The 17,679-nt window shown below is 50.3% G+C and overlaps 6 protein-coding genes across 6 annotated transcripts; 2 read left to right on the top strand and 4 right to left on the bottom strand.

Moving 5' to 3' along the window:
• Nucleotides 1-652: 652 nt before the first annotated feature.
• N7500_000040 (L-lactate dehydrogenase) lies at nucleotides 653-1,694 on the top strand (the record flags this gene model as incomplete). Its single annotated transcript, XM_056671186.1, has 2 exons — nucleotides 653-706; nucleotides 765-1,694. 2 exons carry the CDS (start codon nucleotides 653-655, stop codon nucleotides 1,692-1,694), a joined length of 984 nt encoding a protein of 327 aa, XP_056536759.1.
• A 481-nt stretch (nucleotides 1,695-2,175) lies between these two features.
• Nucleotides 2,176-3,414, bottom strand: N7500_000039 (uncharacterized protein; the record flags this gene model as incomplete). The annotated part of the gene is made up of 1 exon (XM_056671185.1): nucleotides 2,176-3,414. The coding sequence occupies one exon, from the start codon at nucleotides 3,412-3,414 to the stop codon at nucleotides 2,176-2,178; it is 1,239 nt and encodes a 412-aa protein (XP_056536758.1).
• Nucleotides 3,415-4,231: 817 nt separating this feature from the next.
• N7500_000038 (uncharacterized protein) lies at nucleotides 4,232-5,364 on the top strand (the record flags this gene model as incomplete). Its single annotated transcript, XM_056671184.1, has 2 exons — nucleotides 4,232-4,298; nucleotides 4,358-5,364. 2 exons carry the CDS (start codon nucleotides 4,232-4,234, stop codon nucleotides 5,362-5,364), a joined length of 1,074 nt encoding a protein of 357 aa, XP_056536757.1.
• Nucleotides 5,365-6,329: 965 nt separating this feature from the next.
• On the bottom strand, nucleotides 6,330-9,119 carry N7500_000037 (putative C6 transcription factor (War1); the record flags this gene model as incomplete). The annotated part of the gene is made up of 3 exons (XM_056671183.1): nucleotides 6,330-7,426; nucleotides 7,479-7,762; nucleotides 7,822-9,119. 3 exons carry the CDS (start codon nucleotides 9,117-9,119, stop codon nucleotides 6,330-6,332), a joined length of 2,679 nt encoding a protein of 892 aa, XP_056536756.1.
• A 614-nt stretch (nucleotides 9,120-9,733) lies between these two features.
• Nucleotides 9,734-11,351, bottom strand: N7500_000036 (phosphatidylinositol-3-phosphate-binding ubiquitin-protein ligase; the record flags this gene model as incomplete). Its single annotated transcript, XM_056671182.1, has 2 exons — nucleotides 9,734-10,294; nucleotides 10,359-11,351. The coding sequence occupies 2 exons, from the start codon at nucleotides 11,349-11,351 to the stop codon at nucleotides 9,734-9,736; spliced, it is 1,554 nt and encodes a 517-aa protein (XP_056536755.1).
• A 1,285-nt stretch (nucleotides 11,352-12,636) lies between these two features.
• On the bottom strand, nucleotides 12,637-16,098 carry N7500_000035 (uncharacterized protein; the record flags this gene model as incomplete). The annotated part of the gene is made up of 2 exons (XM_056671181.1): nucleotides 12,637-15,433; nucleotides 15,500-16,098. The coding sequence occupies 2 exons, from the start codon at nucleotides 16,096-16,098 to the stop codon at nucleotides 12,637-12,639; spliced, it is 3,396 nt and encodes a 1,131-aa protein (XP_056536754.1).
• Between the last annotated feature and the right edge of the window lie 1,581 nt (nucleotides 16,099-17,679).

Genomic DNA, 17,679 nt, shown 5'->3' with positions numbered 1-17,679 from the left:
TCGCAAGCATCCTTAGGGTATGAACATCGTCAGGGTACTGTACATCGTATGCGAGAAATTGTTGTTGATACCTAATGCCTCAGGCACTAATTGCCCAAGATAGATCGGAGCCTCCTTTCAGTACAACTCTCTCACCTATTGCTGAATTATATACTCATAGCTCCAACGGAGCATCATGGTCCAAATTGACAATGTGATAAGAGCCTGCTCAGTGATGCGCGGAATTCGTCAACTAAATCCACGTTAAATATGCGCGGAGTTTTATCAGCCGAGTACTATTCCATATTCCATACCGGGATATGGATTACAATGGGCATTTATTCTCTTTTGTCTATTTATATCCGCCAAATAGATCTCATAACCATGGGGTCCTAGTCACGGACCAAGACATACATGATCTCCGTCTATTTAAAATATGACAAGATATGGTATGGCAAAGACAATTTCGTCATGAGTCTGTATGACAGCATTGGAAGGCCCCGTGTGAGTCCCGACCTTCAACTCTATGACGACCTTGATCCACTTTGATTGAATAGTGAGTTCGTGCCAGCATGCGACACCAAGCATCGATGTATAAATAATCCATGATCGATGCCATGCCTCATAGGCAAAAGGAATCAGCTGAAGAAAAAACAAATCTTCTCCACACAATATGCCAGCTAATTCGAAAGGTTCAAAGAAGCCTTTGATTGCCACCGATCTCCAGGTGAGTCTCAAACCCTCGATTGGATAGAAGCCGTGAGCAAACATACTCATTGGAAAAGCCGGTCAAAATCGCCATCATCGGAGCAGGCAATGTCGGGGCTTCTACTGCGTACGCTCTTCTGCTGAGTGGGCTCGCAGCCGAAATCGTCTTGATCGACCTCAATCGAAGCAAGGCGGAAGGCGAGGTAATGGATCTGAATCACGCAGCTCCCTTCACGCATCAAACCAAGGTGACGTGCGGCGATTTCGAAGACTGTGCGGGTGCTGCGGTTGTCATCATCACTGCTGGGGCAAACCAAAAGCCCGGCCAAACGCGATTGGAACTCTTACAGGTCAATGCCAAAATCATTGAGGACATTGTTCCTAAAGTCACGCAGAGCGCCCCATCCACTATCCTTCTGGTAGCGAGCAACCCAGTGGATGTTTTGACCTTCCACAGTTGGAAATTGTCCGGATTCCCGCAGAGCCGTGTCCTCGGCTCAGGTACCGTCCTGGACACGGCACGCTTGCGTTACAGCATTGGCCAACGATTGGATGTTGACCCGAGTAATATTCATGCCGATATTGTGGGGGAGCATGGTGATAGTGAACTGCCTGTGTGGTCGCGGGCCAATATCTCGGGAATTGCTTTGGATGAGTTTTACCAAACTACAGGCCAAGACGTTCAAAAGATTATGCAAGAGTCATTCCACGAGACCAAAAATGCCGCTTATGAGATTATCAACCGGAAGGGCATGACGGACTTTGGAATTTCTGCTGGCTTAGTGAGAATTGTGGAGGCCATACTCAGGGATGAGAACACGCTCATGACGGTTTCAACAGCCGGGACTTTTGCAGGTGTGCAGGACATTGCGTTGAGCATGCCCAAGAAGGTCAATCGAACCGGAGCCCACCATGTCATCGACATCAAATTGGCGTCAGGAGAAAGCGAAGCTCTAGGGAAGTCGGCGCACACTATTAAATCTAGTTTAGAATCTTTGAAGCAGTAGTGTCAAGAATGTTCACCTTTCTTTCGCACACCAACGCAGGGGATCGATTCTCACTTCTTGGAATACTCGATAGTACCAAGTACCGAGTGTGATGGTAGTCTAGTCCGCCGAAGGATTCTCCATGATTTGTCTCGGTATGAATTTATAGTAGCGTTATTCTGGCCGATTACTGAACCGCAATGAAATGAATCAAGGTGAAATCAATCTACTTGCCACAGAACTAGAAGTACCCAAGCTTCCAATCGTCCAGTCGACTCGTCAACTCAAGTCTATCTTCTAGTCTGATTTCCCGATTCCCTGAATGAGACAGTTCTTCCCACCCGAAATGGTGATATACTGTCGGGACATCTATTGGCCTTTTCAATTTCGAGTTGAAGTGAAGATGAAGTATCAGCTTTGTTGGGGTCAGGCATTATTCGAATGATTCAGTTGAAGATCTCGTAACTGTCTATTTTATTCGTCCAATCCATAACTGTGTATCCTATAACCGGCCGCGAATGCTCTGACACAACCAGTCTCTCCACTCCTGGTCATTCAAAATTGATCTCACACGGGCCTCGAGCCACTCTGTATTTCCCCAGAAGCCCCACGAAGCCTGGAATCTACACCAGTCGACCAATGCCGTCTCCCAGTGTCGTTTGAACGTTTCCCAGTCGTATATATGGGAGCCCTCGGCCTGGGTGGTTGTGCGGTACCGCTCTAAGAGTCCCCTCTCACCCTCACACATTGACAGTTGTTCGGGCAAACTCCCATTGTCATCAACTAGCATATGCAAAGGGACCGAGCAGGTAAACAATTTGGCAAGGTCACAAACTCCCAGACCGAGCCCAACATACTGGAAATCAAAAAATGCCACTTTGTCCCCATTGGTCGTCGTGAAGAGATTCTCCGACTTGACATCACCATGGATATACGACTCAGCTGTCCTTCCAGAGGGCGTTAAGAATAAAGCAACCATCTCCGCAATGGATAGTGAACACTCATCCGAAGCCCTGCACAAAAGATCCGACCACTCCGAGTCCGTGTCCTGCGCAAGAGATGCGTACTCTTGACGTCGTGTCGCGAGATACGTATATCCCCCATTCAGCCACAGTCCATTTACAACGTTCTTGCTTGAACTCTGTCTTCTACTGCTTTCCTCCAGCGGCGGCAGAACGTATCCATCAAGAGTGGCTGGTAGCAGCTCCCGTGAGCGGTTGTGGAAGCCGGCTAACCAATCCAGCGCCGCATGTACTTGTGTGCGATTCAATGCACCTCTCTTCTCCCCCGCGACAGGGAATGCAGGGCGCAGATCGACCATGATTGTAGCCATGAGACCTCTGAGTTCCGAGGAGCCTTCCGCGTCGCTCATGTCACGCGTCGAGGCAAGACATTTCGCTATGGATATGTCAGAGCCTAGCTGTGGAACAACTTCACTATAGAAGTACTGCTCTACCTCGTAGCTCAACATCTTTCGTAAGTGACCCTCATCTTTAGTACCGCTTTTTCGGGGCGGTGAGATGAGCTTCAGGATGAGCGGATATGTCGACCCTGCGCTGCCTGGGTCTACCCCACATAGCTTGCTGAGATGCTTGGCTGCTTGGTCGGTGGTGGCTCGTGCCGTGATAGCACATATTTGTCCATAACCAGCCCATAAGGTCTGTAGATTGGTACATGAGACAAGGTCCAGGGAGTGCCATGAGAGCATGATGCTCGCGACGCGGTTGGGATCGGAGGGCATCTTGACTCGTGAATCTAACGACAGGTCACAAACATATGTCCTTGGCGATTACTGCAATTGGAAATCAGATATCTTTGGATTGTTTTCTGGAGGTACGGAGCGGATAATGGGATTCTCCGATTTGTTTCAGATGTCACTCGATTTCCCAGGTGCTGTCCTGATCATGGCTCGGTCTACGGAGTATAGTCAAGATTGAGGGTTGGTCTTTGGGACAGTCTGGGTATGGAGTTAACGGAGATGACAGAGATGCTTGGCAATGGGTCTGGTCAATAAACTGGGAAGAAACAATGTTGCATGTCGGTCTAAACACGATAACTACTCTTTTTCTCCAATTTCGATTTGTCCAAATTCCAGACGAGTCTGCCAACTGGGTCTGAGACCCGCAGATCGACATCTTCAAGGTTCATCGTGGACCTTTTCTAGAACTTGGACATCGCGATCGTGGCTGAGGAAGGCAACAACATTTCATTGAAGCCTTCATGCAAGTCGCTGACAGGCGAAGGACTCCACTGTCTACTTATACCATACATTCTCATTCTAGCCACGCGTCCAACACTCATCGATTCGCTTTCTCTACCCTTGGCAAAAGGCTTTGGCCCTAAGTTCCGGGGGGCTTAGACAGGCTCACCTAAAACACTACACATACTCAGGTATGGATCTTGGCGTACATCTTGGCCATGGAAGAGAGTATGAGATGAGATACCTGAAGTCTGGAGTGGGGAGAGAGTCATGGACCGGCATGTTAAGTCTATATAATACTGCACATTATTACTTCATAGACCAGTCGAGATTACTTTGAAAGAAAACCACATCTGGGATGAAGAAGCCAACCTTGTCCTCTGCTGTTTTAGCCTTGTTTGCTTTGGTGACATCGACCGTCGGATGTAAGTACACCATATGCCTCTGTACCAGCTAAACATAAGCCTGACAGTGTATCATCTAGTTAATCCAGTATCATTTCGTTTCATTGATCCCATACTCTCTCCAACTGCGACCAAGCAGTTCACTATCACCGCAGGGATTGAAACATCCAATCAAACCATCAACTTCGTTCTAGAAATCAACGATGATCTCATTTCACCAGACGTGCAAATCCGATATCCCGATGTCCACCGATACGCCGATGATACAAGCATTGTCCCAAATATTCAAACTTGGTTCACAAGAGGGTCAGTTTGGATGCAAGAAACTCTTAAAGGAAGTCCGGAAAATGTCGGATGGGCAAGGCTTGCCGTGATCCAGGACGGAGAGAGCCTGCTCTTCGATGGAACATTCACTGTGATGGGCTCGCAATATGCCATCGTGCTCGAGGACCACGATGATGGGTCTACTGGAATCATAGCCCATGAACATGAATCCACATTCTCGACAGGGACATCGTCACTCTCCTCGCGTTGCGCAGCTACCCCCGAAACGCACTTGGATAAGCGACAGATTTGGAATCCTTGGCGGAACGATAATCTCACATCAACGATCGGCAGTACGTCTGGTTGTCCAAGCACCAGAGAGATTGCGTACATTGGCATAATGACGGATTGCACCTATACTGCGGGCTTCAACTCCTCCGACTCTGCCCATCGATACATCCTGAATATGGTCAACACTGCATCTGTGGTGTTTGAGAATAGTTTCAATATCTCTCTTGCGGTACAGAATCTAACAATTAGTGACGCTGAATGCCCGAGCAGCACCTCAGACGCGACTGCGTGGAACGTTCCATGCTCGCAGGGAGATCTCAACACCCGCCTTCAGACCTTTTCAACGTGGCGAAGCTCATTAAATGACGCAAATGCATACTGGACCCTGTTGACTGGGTGTTCAGTTTCTGCTGGGGAGATTGGTGTGTCATGGATTGGGGCACTATGCAACACGGGCTCTGGTTCTAGCAATGGTGGAGCCAGTGCCAATGTTGTCGCACGAACACAGGATGAGTGGCAGGTCTTTGCGTAAGTGGTTTCAAGCTGTAAGCAACAAATCGATGGTACCTTTCGCTAACACAGAAAGTCACGAGTCAGCCCATACATTCGGAGCAGTCCATGACTGCACTTCTAATACATGTGGAAGCGACTCGACACAATGCTGCCCACTCTCGTCGAATACTTGTGATGCCGGTGAACAGTATCTTATGAATCCCGTATCTAGATCTGGTATGACACGCTTTTCGCCCTGTACGATTGGAAATGTCTGCTCGCGGCTTGGCTCTGGGCGAGTTGACGGAAGCTGCTTGGTGGACTCTCGGACCGGCAATACCACTGGTAATAACGAGCAGTGTGGCAATGGCATTATTGAAGCTGGCGAAGCATGTGACTGTGGAAATGGTGCCTGTGATGAGAGAGAGACTCAGTGCTGCGACTCTGTGACATGCCAGTGGCGAGGAGGGAATGGGTGTGATCAGAGAAACGGTGATTCTGGAACTGGCAACACTGGCAACACCGGCAACACCGACAGTACTGGCGACAATGGACAGGAAACATGGGGCAATGATTCAGATGATATATCCTCTTGGGTGCAAAATCATCTTTCGTTGGTCATTGGACTGGCTGCTGGTATTGGAGGAGCTTTGTTACTGCTCATCTTTGGATGCTTCGTTTGTTCCTGCAGGCGCCGTAGAGCGCAAGTGTTGCACGTAAAGCCCGCAATTCCAACACCTCAATATCAATAAAAATCGGTTTCTCTGATTCACCGAGGTACATACTCACTGTCTAATGTCGATTCTTTGCCGCGACTACCCAGGCCCCATGTGTGACGGCCTTGATGCAAACAGCACGGTAGCTTCCTTTCAAGTCCTCTATTTTCCGAAGATAACACGTCTTGCGAGACAGTGAGTGAACTTGGTATCATACATCTAAAACAGCAACGGGTATAATATAGCAATAGATATACAGAACACCACCTTGGCAGAACCAATAGCCAGTCTAGAACAACCCAAAATTCCCATCGAAAGGGAATGTAAATAGGCCCTCGTCCATCATGTTCCCTAAATTAATCCAAGATTCACCAGAATTGGGATCCATACCTATTCCGGCTGCCAGTCCCATCGGGGGAGCAAGCTGCATTCCAGCAACGGTAGACATGTCCGGATATCCCTGAGTCTGAGTCGTACTCGACGGTATATCTGGGTAGTTATGTGTGAGTTCCGTAGAGGAGTAGGGTTGGTAGTAACCTCTCGTATCGACCTGGTTCGAGTCCGAGCTAGGGAGAGTGGTTGGGTAAGATGCGCCGGATGACCAGCTGGTTTGGGGCGGGTCTGGCACAAAACTGGGTGGGCCTGGCGTTGTCATTGGGTTGATTGTTGAATTTGGACTGTGGTTTGCGGAATAAGATTGTCCACTTATTGGATGTTGAGGGTTGGGATTGTTCGCACGGTGTGCTGGGTCGCCCATGGCTACTTCGCTTAGGAAATGAAGAGGCGTCATGCCCGGTGCCATTTGCGTTCTTGGATTAGCAGACGCCGTGTTCGAAATATCATGATTTCCATGTGTCTGCTGGTTATCAGAGGGCACCTGATCATTTGCAAACATCTCCTTCAATTCCCGGCCATGATCTCCCTGGTTACGTTTTTTGATAAACCAGTTGCGCAAAAGGACCATTATGTTTCCGAATTTCGCCGCTGCACGACCACCGTCACGCGCCGCGGCGGTCCGGTAGTGAGCGACGACTTTGTCCAGATAATAATCGATCTTGAGACTCTGCACATCGAGAATCTGGCCGATTTGACTGTCCGGCGAGCTGAACAGTGAGTATATTTTTATCAAAGTGACCACGGGGAACGTTGTCCGTGCTAATGTCGTCGTAGGCAAAAATATAAGTCGTTCACTCTCAACAGCGCAAATGACATCCAGACTTTCGTGGATGCAGCGGATGGCCGTGGTCAACCCATCGATCGCCGCTGCAATGGAAGATCTGTGCAAATCATCCTGTGGTGCAGAGTTGTTGCCAGCGTTGAAGTTTACACACACCGCGCATCCATGCACAAAGAGATTCAAGACATGTTCTGTGTGAACCATCGGCCCTAGACAAGTATTAGTGGAAGATTGAAACATGTTTCCGAGACCATGACGTACCAGTGTAGATATCCCTCGGTATCTCCTCTCTCCACTGTGCCAATCGATCCTCAAACACCTTCACATTATACCACGCCTTACTATTCGCGAAGGTAGTAATGGGTTCGGAATCATCCGCAGAGAACTGATTCCCAGAATCCTCCATTATCAACCCCAATTTTGCCCACCATTTTAATTTCCGGTCGGAGGGTAGGGCATCCGGGTGGTTTGCTAGGATATCAAGGCACTCGTCCATATACGGCTGCCATGTGATCAAGTGTACTCTCCTCATAGCCGCCGACATCCTATCAAAAGTTAGCCGTCGACCTCCCCCATATCAGAACAATCCGGATTAAGGACTCACTGTACACATAAGTAATAACAGCCAACCCAAGTCCGCCTTGCCTCAGGTCCGTCGAGATCAAATGCCGGGCCCGTTGGCTTCTTAGCGATCAGCTCGCGGATCATGTTGAAGGTCCGTCTATTCTCGGAAATACGACGGTTCAATCCAAGGTCGATTGCCATGAGCGCAGCCATGTGGGTCAAAGAATAGAACTTGAGCTCCTCGAAGTTGTCTGGTGGCAAGTACCAGATAGAACAGACCATGATAGTCTGAACCAGCTCAAGCGACTTTTGGCCCTTGACAACAACATGCTCCGCGATCAGGCGATATGTCTCATTCACGAGGATAGTCTGAACGTCCGGGTTAAAAACACCAATGGCAGCGCCAATTATGGCAAGAAACAAATAGGGCTTGTTGCGCCGAACCTCGCCCATCGTAGTCCCCGGCGGAAAAACAACAAAAGGCAGCTCTGGCGCCATCTGATGGATATACCTGTCAAACGCCGCGCTAGTAGTCTTGTAATCTACAATTCCCCGGTCAATCATATCAGCAAACTCATTCCCGGCGTCGTGTTTCGGCGGCGGCGCAGAGTCCCCGGCAACAGGTCTGCGCCAATGCTTCGATGGTTGGGTCAGAATCTGTTCCGCAGAGGGACTGCCCGGCCGCGAATACCGTGGTGCCAGCAACTCCCCAGCCGAATCCTTGATCTCGCCGGTATGCTGTCGCTTGCTCCCGGCGATTTTTGATTCCCCACCTGACCACCTCCGACCAGCAAGCTGCTCATCCCGCTGCCCAGGCGGCGACGTTTGCTGTCCCGCTCCACTAGAGAACAGCGAACCAGTCGAATGCGATGCCTGCAGCGTCGCGGTCAAAGCATCGATCTTCCGCTCTAACTCCGCTACCCGGCTGTCGGTCTTCTTTTGCCGCTTGCGCGTCGGTGCAGTCACAATGCACGTCCGTCGGGCTTTCGCGCACCGCTTGCATGACCCTTCTGGGTGCGCCGGGTCTGGGTCGCAGCGCACTTTGAGCTGTCGACATGGCTCACATGCGCGCGACCGCTTGGCATCGCCGGATGTCTCCCGCGGCTCTGGGGATTGGTTGCTGTCTGGACCCATCACAAATGACGGGTGCGTATCCCCGTGCCCATGTCCGTGGCCGTGCTCGTCACCATGTATATCTCGGCTTTGATAGGGGTTCAGGGATGTGTGGGACGGAGGCTCCGGGTATTCCGGACCTGTGCTCATTGTCGGTCGGGTCGGGGTGTAAAAACGCCGTTGAGGGTCCCCGTCTCGATGTTGCAGCTGAGGATCAATTTCCATGCAGTGCGGGGTTGTGTATTACTGGATGAAAAACAGATCACTGTTACATATTAGCGTCAAATTCTCGGTCATAGATATCTAGCTATTGTTCTGGTCATTGTTTCGGTATCGTTGTCGCTGACAGCTCGTGTGGCTGTATGCAACGGGGTAAATACACGGAGAACGGTGGTCACAAACACCGACCCCCGATGTGGAGGATCAACATGCCTCAGTGGGGGTTCTGTCAAGGGGAATGCAAGAAATATTTCTTACCTCTCTTTCTCTTATAATACCCCTTAGTCCTGTTTGACTTGATCGTCACTTTGGGGCCAAAAGTGAGGTTCTTTGAATTTTTGAGTTCTCACTAACATCTTAGGGGGCCACGTGACTGTCATTATCCAACCAGGCTGTAACATTGAACTATACCTACACGACATCCTTATTGATGCATTGATTTTCAGATTCAAATTATATTAGATTCGTTTATCATTAGATCTCAGTGGAGACCCCTGTGTCGAAAGGGATATTGGAAACACAGATCTCAGACGCCGTGAACCAAAACATAAGAAAAGGCAAAAAGCTAAGCTAACAAGCAAAACGATCTTGAATTTCAAGGTAGAAAGACGTGCATTTTATCAAGAAAGCTTGTGGACAGGACACTCCATCTTCCTCTCGAACCAGTCGACAATGCAGTGCTTATGAAACTTGCACAAACACTCAAGGCGGGCCAGGGTCTGCCCAACCTCGTAGTCCTCCATACATATCGTGCACTCCGCTGCCTGGCCATCCTCACCGAGGCAGTCCTTTTCTGTGGCCACAAATGGAAGCATGCGGGCTGATGGTGGAGGTTGAGGCGGTGGAGGACCCTGTCGCACGGATGATGTGCGCGGCGGAACAGCAGGTCTCAGATAGCCCTCGATGCACGCCCTGGTGTGGGCTTGGCGCGCCTCAAGAGGCTGCTCGGAACTCAGTGGAGGAAATTGACGTCTGCATACGGGGCAGAAATCACCCTCGTCCAGCGTAGATCCGCGGGGCGGGTTACCCTCCCGGCTAGAAAATGAACGACGCGGCCGGGTTATACTGGTGGCTGGAGGGACTTGACGGGGTCGCGAGTTCAGTTCGTTCAAGAATTGTGGTCGGTCGTTTGCGCCAACGGTTCGTCGTTCCTGGCGAGCTTCGGAATTCTGGTTTGGACCCTGTGCGTGTTCCTGTCAGTCCATGTTTCATTTGGCAAAGTAATATACGTAGGTGATAACTAACTGATGAGGCATGATATGCGTTGGCCATAGTGGATGAAAGAGAATGAGAATGTGTGGATCGGTGGCCGTGTGCCCGCATGGTATTGTAGCCAAGAGGGTTCGGGTTCGGATCTGGCACGCATGGATTGCAAAGTCGTACTTCTTCGCCTCCGCCCAGAGCAGGATTAGTTGTTGCTGTTGATCTTGGCGATGATAAGACATGGTCGTCTCCAGTGAGATCGACGACCGGTGGAGAATGGGAGGAAGGCATTGGTGGAGAATCGGGGAGGATGTCGACAAACTCAGGAGGGCGGACAATATATTGTTTAGGAATTGTGATCCGATGCGGGGAACATGATGCACACACAACTCTCCCACACTTTCGACAATGATGCTTTCTGTGCCAGAAGTTGAAGACTATCCCACAGATCGGACATTCTGACACTTCCGAATCTGCCTGCCATTTGGGGAGGGTTATATCCATCACCGCTGAGGGTATATTATTGTGAAGAGACGTATCAGGGGGAGGTTGATTAATCCAGGGTGTTGGGTTCTCCTGTCGAGGAAAACCCACCAATTGTTCGCCAGTTGTAGAAGAACGAGGCGTGCCTGGGGGCGAGGAAGAAATATCAATTGCTGTTGCAAATGACGAGCCAGGTGCTGCAGAAATAGAAGACCTGGTTCGAGATGAAGGCAGGACCATCGAAACAGACCTATGCGGCAATATACTCCTGGAGGATTCCCCATTTTCTGGGACCGGTCCAGCCGTGCCCCCAGGTTGTCCCCTTTGCAACCTCGCATCCTCGCCGGTACTGGTCAATCGTCTTTTACGCTCTGATCCGAGGTAAACGGGGAAGGCTCTCGCCCTGAAGTTGCCTTCTTCATGGCTGCTGTAGTCTGCAGCTTGGATTGTGGTATGTCCCTCTGGTCTTTCGGCCGGCCTTGTGCCGGCCCGCGCCCTCGGCTGGGGGCTGGACTGAATCGGGCTGGACGATGCCGTACTTGATCCAGGCATTGTTATTGCTAGGCCAAATGGTATGGATCCTCTATGAGATTCTGTTCAACCAGGCAACGAGATCGATCTCGGCCGTTGGGGTGGCAGTCTTCATGAACTAGGTGGCGATGACAAGTAAAACGGATGGTGAGGAGGCGAGCGATTGTATAGATGTAGATGCTTTGACAGTCCTTTCATGCAATCTTAGGCTCAGCCTCAATGGCGTCGACGCTTTTTGCCAAAGATCGCATCAAGGAGTGATAGGATGATGCTTATCATGAAGCCAAGGCTGGACTGAATGTGGGGGATGAGGCTGATGATCTCGTGACTGTTCTTCGAGATTTCATCAACGCAATACCGATGACAGCAGTAGTAGAAAGGAGAAGAATAAAGCCAGGGTAACTCTGGAATTAGAGAGAAAGAAGTGATGTAGAGCATTGCATGTTTGGCCCAGATACGTTATCGTGTGGGGCGGTGAGGGCGGTGGCGATTGACAGTATCGGCCCGATCTGCCGCATCATCGGCCTCGGTCTGTCGGTTTTTGCTCTGAAGCCTCAGTGTTTCGGATTTAGTGATAGGTTAAATGATAAAATGAACTACCCATTGTCCTTCATCTTTAGGGAAGTTGTAACGCTAGTATGCAGCTATGATGGATCAAGGAGATCTTCTTGCACATAGGTATGACCATAAGATCCTTCAAGGAAAATGTGGATAATGTCGCTAGGCAGGGCACCATGCACGATAATGCATCAAGAGACATAGCTTATTTGTCTATATGTGAACGCCGGGCTATAGCCATCTTTCAGGGCATAACGAAACCTTAACACGACCCCCAAAAAAGAGCACTAATGAACAGGCCCCATTAATTATGATCTCAGTACTACTGTGTCCTAAGATTAATACAAGAAGAGCGAAAGACGATAGGTACAGAAAGAAGCAAGGTTTCCAAAAAAGAAAATAGTATGTGGCAGAGGCTCAGCAACAGCCAGAAAGGTGCTAAAATGCCAATGGGATCACTCGCCATTAGGTGTATGTCAGAATAGGAGATAGAACGCTGTCGCAGCAATTTTAGGGTGGGACACAAAGCAAGAGGTAGACAGAGAAAAGCCAAGGAAATTCGTGATAGTGGCATCAATTCGCCAGATATTTCAGGGAGATGTAGTGACGATATCGATAGAGGCAATTAGGAGATAAGTGGGGGAGATCCATGGATAGGAATCAGGAGAGAGGTAGAGAGAGGTAGATATCGAAGAGGAAGAGGAATATACTGGTTCAAAATACATGCGGTTGCCTTTTTGTCTTCTGTCTAGCGTTCATGCCGTCCCAGGGCAGCTTCGTCGACAAGTTCTGCTGAGCTACCTGCAAATGACGGTTCGTCGGGGCTCGCCTCGTGGAGTTGGTCGTGTGCGCGATGTTGAGGCACATAACCCATGCTCGAGGGGCGTTCTGCCCGGGACCCTGTCTGCTGGCTCGAAGCGTTTGACCTTGATCTTGAGGTAGAGGTCATAGACAGGCCTCGTTCACGAGGTGGTGAGCTACTCCCACTGAAAGGTAGGCGCGCGGTGGTGGGACCTTCGGGCTGGAGATGGTGCTCAGAATGCTCAGGGTGCTGGCCAACCGCAGGATCGTGCGAGAGGGTCTCGGTGACAACTGGAAGGCCAAGCGCGGCCCCATCTGCATTTTGTTCACCGGCCGCCTGTGTGTGGCGAGAGCTCGTTCGACTGGGCAACTCGATGGCACCTCCAACTGACGTATTAAGTTGTGGCAGTACTGGTGGACGTGTCTCACCTGACTGCTCGGGATCGTGGTCGTGGTCGTGGTCGTTATCTGAATCCTCATATGGAATATTGCCAGTGGACACATTCCGAGAGTGGCTGGCGGATGGTGTACCTGGATCATCCTGATATTGCTCGTTATAGTCGCCGCCTCGCGGGAATAGACCTGGAGGAGGCGCACGAGCACTTCGGACCACCTCAAATCCTTTGGCGTTGTCCTTGGTCTTCCCTCGAAGTAGGCCTCGAAACCAGCCCGTCGCAGACGAGACTGGACCTGTGGGATCGGCCGGCCCGGTTTTCAACTTTCGGGTGCCGCTGTGTGAAAGCGGTGGGCCCCGGACACCGTAGTAGAAATCAACCTCGCGAACAGCATAATCCTTTGTCTTGCGTGGTGTGTCGAGCTCCATATCATCCTTCGGCGCTGCTAGGTATGCTGGAACAGGCGTGGCCCGGCCAGACATGGTGCCATCCGCTAGGTCATCTTCGGTATTGACTGCTCGCCGGCTTGATTTTGATTTCAGGAAGCCCCTTGATGGGCTCTTCCCTTTCTCGAGAGAACCAGTTGCCTGAGGGCTTTTTCGCCCTGGGCGGGGCGGTCGATAATAGGGATCACGAGGGTTCATCCCCATCATCGTACCACTGCTAGGCGAGCTAGGGAAGCCAGCTCCTTGATAGGCGGTTGAGGTAGGTGTGGGGAATCCTCCACTTGGCGCACGACTGTGCGTGCCCCCTTGGGAACTGGCATAATCATAGGCAGCGCTAGCTCTGCCATCACTGGCTGTGGCACGGTTCAGAAGCAGACCAGAGCTCCCAGAGAGGCTGCGCGGGCGCGAACCATCGAACTGAGAAGACATACGGTCATCACCATGACTAAGCATAGCAGCCTCCGAACCCATACTCTGGCGAGTGAGATCACGCCGCGGAGTGCGCCTAGAGAGCTGGCGCATACCAAGAACCTTAGTCAAGCCACCACGAGTGGCTCCGCCCGCACCAGCTAGTCTTGCCAAAACCTCGATCAATGTTTGTATCGCGTTGAGGAAGAAACCGAAGACAAGAACCACGGCGTGTAACACAAGTATCAGATATCCGATCCAACCTCGTGCCGCATCCCCGACTGTCAATGACGGCACAAAGATGACGCTCAAAATGACTGTTAAAAAACGTACAATAGAGAAGAGACAGTGGTACAGGTTCATGTGAGTCGGTCCAGAAAAAGGTCGGAAAGCTAGCAAAGTTAGTACGGAGACAACTTCACAAATGGCTAGCATTACCACCTGGGCGATACCAGATGGTTGCAAAGCACCGATTGCTATTCCGCGGGCGATGTTCAAGATAATCGGGACGATACCGAAGGCCGCTGCGTCGTCGCAGTATGTATTATAGAGCGGCCCATACAACAGAACCGTGGGAAGATCATCGAAAAGGTGAGACTTGGGTCGGGTGGAAAGGATCACTCGAATAACCCAAATGGAGAAGCAAGCGAGAAGAACAAGCACCACGGCCGCTAGAGCAACAAAATAAGCAGCCGATTGACGAGCAAGAACCAGCTGGAAGAAGCAAAGGGAAACGATTGGCAAGAGAAGGAAATTGAAGACAATTCGGATGAGGTTGCCTAGGGTAAATGGCATGTTTCTAGCACGCAGATCCTGGTCAGTGTTGTTTGCCAGCTCACGATACAGCCATCGAAGCGCGAATGCGATCTGAAATATCACTGTCACAGAGGCCAGGATCACCAATACCCATATCATCATACCGGGCCAGATATCCTGGGACGAAGCCATACCAACCAGCTGGGTCAACCGGTCGAGGCCATAAGTTCCATTGATGACATACACGCCATCAACCACAGGGTCGTAGGGCATTTCAGTACTTATGAAACTTTGGTTAAACATGAGGGTCGACCATGCTCCCTGGCTCACTGCAGGCTGAAAGAAGCCTGGATAGTCCAACGAAAGCGACCCAGTCAAGACCACGAATTGAAGGTACTGTAGGCAATCTGCAAACCCGGGAGTCACAAGCCGGAGGACGTCCTCATCACGGCCGTAGTTGCTTGTCCACCGGAATAGATCAGTTGTGCCCCAGGGACTATACATAGCGGCAGCGATGGTCGCGATCCCCACGAGTATCAAAATAACAAGAGGCACATATGCGAGGGCATTTTTGAGGGGCTTTCCGAGGTCCGGCGTGGCTTTCACTGAAACACAGGCGAGCTGAGCCGCGGATGCATCTCCAGAGCGAATCGTCAATAACGGTGTGATGGTTCCAAAACGGTAGCTTGAAAGCATATCATGTTCAACGGAGAACGCTCGTAATTGCGTCAAATCACTCCTGCGTAAGAGAAAGGGATCAGTAAAAAGATAGTACAGACAGCTTTCCGTACCGGGAATAGCTTACAGGTTGTGATAGAAGACCGGACCCAACGGGAGGGTGCCTTGCGTGAGCGAGTCACGGAAACGAGAAGCATTGTGAAATGCCGTGAAGCTGAGCACATTAAGATCCGTCATCAGTGTGCTGTACCTGTTGTTGGTACTGCTCACATCCTCGATCTTCCCATCGGTCCAATTTGCATTTAACCAGTCGTCGGAGCCTGGTGGCGGGTATTTAGCAGTTCGAGACACGGTTCCCGACACATTGCCATATACCGTGACGGCGAGTGGATGTAAAGGGTTGGTAAGGTTGAATTTGACGGACACGTTGGTAGGAACGAATTGAAGTTGTAGAGGGTCAGACTCGAGGATGGTTTTCGATAGACAATTTTCAAAGTCCAATAGAACAGCGGCGGCTGGCGATGCAAAGCTCATTAAGCAAAGCAGTGCAATCCACCAGACGGGGCTCCATGGTTGTGCTCGACGTTTCCAAGTGTCGCGCCACGGCCGACGTTGCGGAAAATACAACCCACTGTGTCGCGGCCACCTAGTTCCTTGCTGTCGAGGGGAGAATGTGGATTCGTCCAGCTCGATCTCCGCCGAGTCGTACATTTTCGCTTCGGGCATCCGGGATGACCTCCTCGGGGAGGTCAACCCCCGGCGTAGATGATCGAATCCACGTTGTGTTGACAGTGGGTCGGTGTCGGGGTCTCGTCCACCGCACACACCCCTTCGCAGAGTCGATAATCACTTGAGATTGAGAGGAATCTTATCGCAGGCAATGGGCCAAGGATGGAGTCTCGCGTAATGTTGAACGGTTGAAAGTTAGGCAGGTGCCTGGAGATAAGTCTGCGTAGGTCGTAACTTGACCGTTAAATCGTCATACGCGGCAGATCCCGGAGAGATCGGAAGCCCAAGAGCAAAACAAAAGGAAAGTGAAAAAAGCGACTTAATTTTCGCAGGTGGGTTGGTCTGTTGTTGTTGCTGCGCCTTGTTTGGTCTGGCCCTGGTGGAGTTTGACGGCTGACTACTCGACTATGCTAATAATAGGCGGCTATATACAACATACTCTTTTTTTTCTCTTTCCAGCAGAGTAAGATTCATGGACTCAATACGATAAAACAGGGGAAATCCTTCTTTTCTTTTTTAGGACTATTTCCAATTCCATCGTAATTGTGCCCACACTGTGTCGGCTCGAGCTGAACCCCTGGAAAGATATAACCGAGACCCTGCGTCTCTGCATAAATTGACCATTATAACATAATATCCATAAATATCCATATACAGACAAATTGGGATCAGGAGGACATGCCTTCCTACCTTTATGTTGTTGTCGTTGTATGTTTCAGCACTGTTCACCCTCATATGTCTCAGCCGACCCTAAATAGTCGCTCCAGGTGTCTCACTTGTTGATCGGTGATCATGCCGAAGATTAAGGCGTTGTTCGTGCCGATTAGTGTCCGGCAAGACCTGGCGTCGGCTATGCCGTGAAACTAAGGTGTTTGGAAGGTGGCTATGTGGTGATATTGTCTCGGTGGATTGGCTATGTGCCACATTGGTGCAAAACGGGGGTGAGGCTGGTCGATATTTCATCCTGTAGCCAATTGGGCATTATTAGGCAATAACGAAGGTGCCAATAATATGGCGAAATTCTCAGGGTCTAATGCCCTACGTTGGCTGTCTAACTCCACTAGGGGTTTGGAGATTTATAGTGAGACATGCAGGGCCCTGCTCGTATATAGGTGCCGATATAGAACCCATGGTCAGATCCCGGTTGCCTCTATCGCGTTTCTTCAATCTTTCTCATTGAGGCAGTTTTAGAAGTTAGAGTTATACTGAGTAGTGAAATATCCGATGGGGTAGGGCTATACGGAGTACGAAGTACAACATCGCGCCCAATATTCCGAATAGTTCACTGTCTAGTAATGTGAAATAACTAATAAAAACTCTAACGCCACAATGAGAAATCCTTTCACCCTGACCTAGCTCGGTCACAGTCACAAAATCCTCTCCCCCAACATACCGTCTCCCTAGCCCGTCAATTATACGGAGTATTCATTCCTTTGTTCTGTGAATCTTTGACATTTCCATGACTGGAGTCTCTATTAGTAATCATTGCCCCTAGCTAGCGCTAGTTGTTTGGATATCTGGCTAAGCTGGTACGTCCTTGTCCTGAAGGAACTTTGGCTATGTGTATGTGTCGGTGAT

Source organism: Penicillium coprophilum (assembly GCF_028826855.1).
Source record: "Penicillium coprophilum strain IBT 35676 chromosome Unknown utg000001l_segment0_segment0, whole genome shotgun sequence".
NCBI lineage: Eukaryota > Fungi > Ascomycota > Eurotiomycetes > Eurotiales > Aspergillaceae > Penicillium > Penicillium coprophilum.
The sequence above is the reverse complement of the archived record's forward strand: the minus strand, read 5'-3'. Positions and strand labels throughout refer to the sequence as shown.